The sequence below is a fragment of the Antrostomus carolinensis genome, unplaced genomic scaffold (assembly GCF_000700745.2).
Source record: "Antrostomus carolinensis isolate BGI_N321 unplaced genomic scaffold, ASM70074v2 scaffold27196, whole genome shotgun sequence".
Classification (NCBI taxonomy): domain Eukaryota; kingdom Metazoa; phylum Chordata; class Aves; order Caprimulgiformes; family Caprimulgidae; genus Antrostomus; species Antrostomus carolinensis.
In genome coordinates, this window is record NW_010320207.1 from 10422 (window position 1) to 15925 (window position 5504).

Here is a 5504-nt window from a genome sequence, read left to right on the forward strand (position 1 = left end):
ACTGTAGTCTACTGAAAATAAACACATGTAGGTTGAACATAAATGGTTTTCCATGTTCACTCTTTCAGATTACAAAGCAATAATATCCCATGCTGCTCTGCCATGCTTCCGCATGCTGCAAAGAAGTGGAGCTCTGAAAAGCAAGCTGAACATGAATAACCATTGTAGTATTTGACCCTTTCAAACATCTTTCCATGTAGGCTGCAGTGAAATAATTTAACCTCTTAATTACCTGCTCAATATGGAAACAAAAACCCCAAACCACCCACTTAATTTTCTGCTTCAGCATGAATACGAGTGTGTATCGATATGCTTTCCAAAATGCATGTTTCTGAAGTGCCTCAATATATGCATGTGAAGGCAAGACGTGCTGCACAGCCATCTCATTACGCCCCTGCTTCCAGCACCAAAGGCCTATAGTGGTGAAGATCTCTTCAGGTAACCTGAGGCTTTGTAGCATGGTGTTTCATTTTGGATGACTCTTAATACCCTGTGCAGTCCAACTCTTTTTTTAGTTTACAAAGCAACAACTAAATGAAACCTGTGAGCCTGATCCTGTTAGAACAAGTGTACTCACTCCATCCATAAAGAGTGATATGCAACCTTGCTGGTTGCGGAGTAAGATTAGGTAACCAACAGACAATGTCTTGGAAGACATCAGAGATACCCTGGATGTGGTGAAAGGGAAAAAATAGCATTCAGATGCTGGTGACACTTCAAGTCAAATGGAATGGGGTGGGCAGGGAACTAAACCAACCGTATTTCTGATCTGGCTTAGCACATCCAGACCAGTGATCAAAATATGTTTTCATTCCTGGTGCCTACACTGGGTAAGGGCAGATTGAGTCTGTGACGCCTACAAATCCCAATTATTTTTGTAGGGGTGGGGGGCGAAGGGTGATCAGGAGAATCAGTAAATGGAAAGCTAATGTTGACTCGAAAGTAGTGGATGCAGACTTAACAGAATAGTCCGGAGGAAGAAAAGTGTTTTAGGATATACACAGGGAAGTAAAACAATGGGGGGGGGAAAAAAAGAGAAAGTAAAAAAGGTTGGGGGGGGGGGGGGAAGAAGGAAGAAAGGCTCAAAATTACAAGATAACATTATGAACATCACATGCCACATCTCTACCATTAAAAATTAGTTTCAAGCTACTCAGTTTCACACAAAGACAGATGCATAGACACACAGTGTGAATAGAGGCAAGAGCTGGAAAGTGCTCTCCCTGTCACTGTTGGCCCATGTAGATGATTCCACCCAGGGGGTGAAATACCAGATACACCAAATTCTACAGTGCCTTAAATCAAAACATTAATCAGCAGACTACCTCTAGGAGAGGACCAGGGTAAAGAGACAAAGGAAATTCCCTGCTAATCCAGCTTGTGTACAGGAATCCTCTCTGTGAGGAGAGGCTGGGGCTGCCCCATGCCGGACACAGCTTGTTCTGGATGGCTCCAACTGACCCATCACAGGACATGGCTGAGACCTGCAGCCATACTGGTGGTGCTTCAGGGAAAGCGCCTGTAAGAAAAGGCAAAACAGTGCATGGCAGTGAGAACTGATGGGAAAAGATGTGAGAAACAGCCCAGTGACCACCAAACTCGGAGAAGAAGGAGGGGAGGAGGTGCCCCGGGCACTGGAGTAGGATTCCCCTGCAGCCGTGGAGAAGACCATGGTGGAGCAGATATCTGTACTGCAGCCCGTGAAGGACCTCATGGTGGAGCAGATGAGTATTTCCTGAAGAACTGCAGCCCGTGGGAAGGACCCACACTGGAGTGGGGGAAGAGTGAAAGGAGGGAGGAGCAGCACAGAGGAGCTGTTATGGACTGACTGCAAACTCCCGTTCCCCATCCCCTGTGTGCTGATCATTGTGGGGAGGAGTCAGAGGAGTTGGGAATGAAGCAGTGAAGTACTTGGGCCTGGTACGAAAGGAGTTGGGGAAGTACAGTATTTTAATTTTTATCTTTGTTTCTTACCATCCAAATCTATTGGTAATAAATTATTTTTCTCTAAATCGAATCTGTTTTGCCTGTAACACTAACTGGCAAGGGATCTCCTTGTCTTTCTCTCAACCCATGAGCTTTTTCTTCGTATTTTCTTCCCTTGTCCTGTTGAGGGCAGGGAGTGAGAGTGACTGGGTGGGCATCTAGCAGGTGGCAAAGGTCAACCCACCACAATTTTATTCTTAAAGCAGGTCAACCAATGAAGAAATCCAACCAAGCTTTTTATCATGACTGTCTTATTGCAGTGAGTGGTGATAGCCAAATATGACTGTCAGGGCTTTATTATGTAGTCTTTTCAGTCAGCACCATGGCAGCTAGAAGAGATTATTTCCCTCACCCCATTTCCAGCTGCTTTTCAAGAGCCTGTGTCAGAGACAGCTCTTCTCTGTTGGCTGAACTGCTTGTGTCACAACTTCCTAACTGGGTTAGTAAAAATGAGCCGTAAACGTGTAAAGGATTTTGCTACCCAGGCTGATTTTGACTGAAACTGTATTAGAGCATGTTCACACAAACGGCTCCACTGGCACATCTGACAGGACGGTCATCTGGTAGGAGGAGGGAGTCACAGGTCTAGTGGGGAGTGTTGGCACTGGTGCAGATGGAAGAAGCTACGTGATCCCGTTGGACTTTGACTCCTGAGCTGCTTTTACTAGCCAGGTAGTCACTTCCTCTGTAGCTTGAACTTCCAGACATATCATCATGATTATACTACCTGTAGGCCATGAGTTACCATATATTTGATTTATGACTGGAAAAGCTGCAAGTTATTTACAGAAAAGTGAGTTTATTCTAATAGGATATTTGTTTCTAAGGTAAAAGTCACAAACTTGTATCTGTGAATTTCTACAAGAATCTACAATGAGCAAAGTTCTCTCCCTGATGTCTACACTCACTGAACATAATTATCATGCATACATAATTATCACAAGCCTAGGAAGTCCCTGAGGACCAGTAAGGGTGGTCTAACACCTCTGAAGACCAACATCGCATGGAACAAGAGGGTGCTTTCTTAATTTTTCAAGAAGAGCGTAAGCAAGGAAAGCAAGGATGCTTTTCTTCTCTGAAAGTTACCAGTAGGGAAGAGATAAAATACTTTCTTTGAGTCCCATTACTTAATAGTAGTTCTTCCCTGTCCTTCCAAATGCCCCAGAAACTTCAGAAGTCTTCAAGACTGAACCAAGCCTTCCTTTTCTAGGACAATTACACAAATAAAAGATCCAAGTGAAAAGAAAAAGCAAGTTTTCTGAATGCCCTGGAAGTAATTTGCAACTCTCTCACTTGCTATGTCTGCCATCTAGGTCAGGTCATCCTGTCCAGGCTGAAATGGGCTTGGGTGGAGTTGGACTCCTGAATATTTGTTCTGTAATCTTATCTCTCATTAAGCTTTGTTAATTCTGTGCCATTGTTCCTGAGCAGGATTGGCAAATAATTTTAAAAACACAACCACCTACCTCGAAGAGCAATGAGATGAGAGGAAGAAAGAGTGATGGGCAGAAAGAATGGTCTAATCTTAGTACTCCTTCAGGACTCGTCAGTATTTGTTCTGCACAATCTCTCTTAGTCAAAGATTTAATAGAAGAAGAGAAAGTCACACCTTTCACCTGTTAGAGCAAGTCCCTGATAATGCTAGAACACATGAGCCAAAGGTTTGGATTAAATTGTCCCTATTCCAATATCCTTGTGTCGGTCAACATTAAGCAATGCATTTCTTGGGTCAATATTTTATCTGATCTTGTGTTATATTAAATTGATAGTCTGGAGGTCCAAAACAACGTTATTAACCTCTGACTCTACTGTGTCCACGACTGCATTAAAAAAAAATCAAAACAAAAAAACCCCAACATTAACTCAGTAAATAATTTAAATAAAATAACAAGATTCCCAGTAATATACTAATTCAGATTTTATTCTTACTAAATAAACAACTGTGCAACAAAGCTTTTATCTTTCAGATGTCTAAGTTGACAAGTTGCATAATTTAAATAGAGATATTTGAGAGCCACTTAGCTTCATTTTGTTAATAATTCCTCCCTCAAAAAGCTATTCCAAGCTTTGTTTCTAATACCAAGATTTAACTACTCTCAGAATCCAGTTTTCACGTACTGTACTAACTCAGTAATGATGCAGCAAAAAGTGCAGCAAAAAAATGAGAATAAAAATGTCCAGTGACATCCAATTAGATGTAGATACAAAAAACAAATCATTAGTGTAAGAGGCAGCAAGTGTTATTATATAAGACATTCTCCTTCTAGGTAACTGAAGAGTAAGAAAGGGTCAAACAGCAAAAACATACAGAAAGGATAAGAGAATTGAACACTCTAGAGAATTTGGTGAGAAGACACACAGTACATACAGTACATTCAGTAAGAGTGAATGTTGAAAAACAGGACTGAACAGCATTGTTGAACTACATTGATAAAGACTAAAGCTAGATTTCTTATCCTTTCTTTTGGTATGTGAGTCACGGAGTTTTCCAGCAGTGCTTGAAACAAGGCATTGAACAACAGTAAACAGATTTTCTTTTTTTTTTTTTTTAGTACAGTATTTAATTCTGCAAACATCTCTGCTGCTTCAGAATACAGAACATCATTATACTGATATATATGACAAGAGCACACTGACAAGTTGTGATGAAATTTGGTTGCTGTATTGTGAAACACTCAAACTGACACTTCGCCCAGTGAGCAAAGTGTTTCACTGCTAAAGAATAGTGGGAAACCAGTGCAAACTGCAGGTGTCTATGTTTCCAAGAACAAAAGACAGGTCATCCCTGAGAAATGAGTCTGATCTAGAACTAAGAAACCCAGTGCTATAACAGTTCAGGTAACCTCATTATTAAACAACATTCAAAGAAGCACCTGTTTCTTGTTCTGTAAGCTCAGCATTAATTGAAATCAGGTTTTTGCATGGTTCTCTGAAAACTCCTGATTTACTACTGAAAACTTAAGCTCACCTGATGGTAACAACCAGCTTTAACATATGCAACTGGTAACATCTGGTACCAACCAGCTTTAACATATGCAACTCACTAATACATGCAAAGGAGGGATGAATTCTAGCAGCCAGTTTTGCAGTTTTCTGGCTTTATTTTACTTTTTTTTTTCCCTTTTGACAGAAACAGAGACCATTGCTCTTCTGCAGTTTGCATGATTCCTTATTCAGGAATAAGTGACGCAGTCAAACTCTTACCTCCTCATACACTCCAGAGCCTGGGTGAAGACCTGTGGAGCCATTCCATGTTCATGCTGTAGGATCAAACACTGCTCTAGGGTGACCGACATGGCAGTCCTATCCTTGGCACTTTTACAGCTTGTAAATCGAACACCATTTAGTCTGCGGCATATCTAGAAACAGGACATACAATTAATCATTCCTTCCTCATGCATAACCTTCCATCAGAGAACACACCTGTACTTCTCCTCCTCAGAGAGTTACAAATGTTGTGTAGGACTTTGATGCCAAAAGTTGTCATCTTTGGGACAGCAGAACTTTGTTACGTGAGT

The 5504-nt window shown here is 41.3% G+C and overlaps 1 protein-coding gene across 1 annotated transcript in view; it reads right to left on the reverse strand.

The window, feature by feature from the left end:
- INPP4A (inositol polyphosphate-4-phosphatase type I A) overlaps window positions 1-5504 on the reverse strand; it is a 48530-nt gene that overhangs the window by 5274 nt on the left and 37752 nt on the right. Inside the window, exon 24 of the mRNA XM_029085334.1 lies at window positions 5191-5345. Within this exon, the coding sequence (XP_028941167.1) occupies window positions 5191-5345 (155 nt within the window). The remainder of the gene's footprint in view (window positions 1-5190; window positions 5346-5504) is intronic.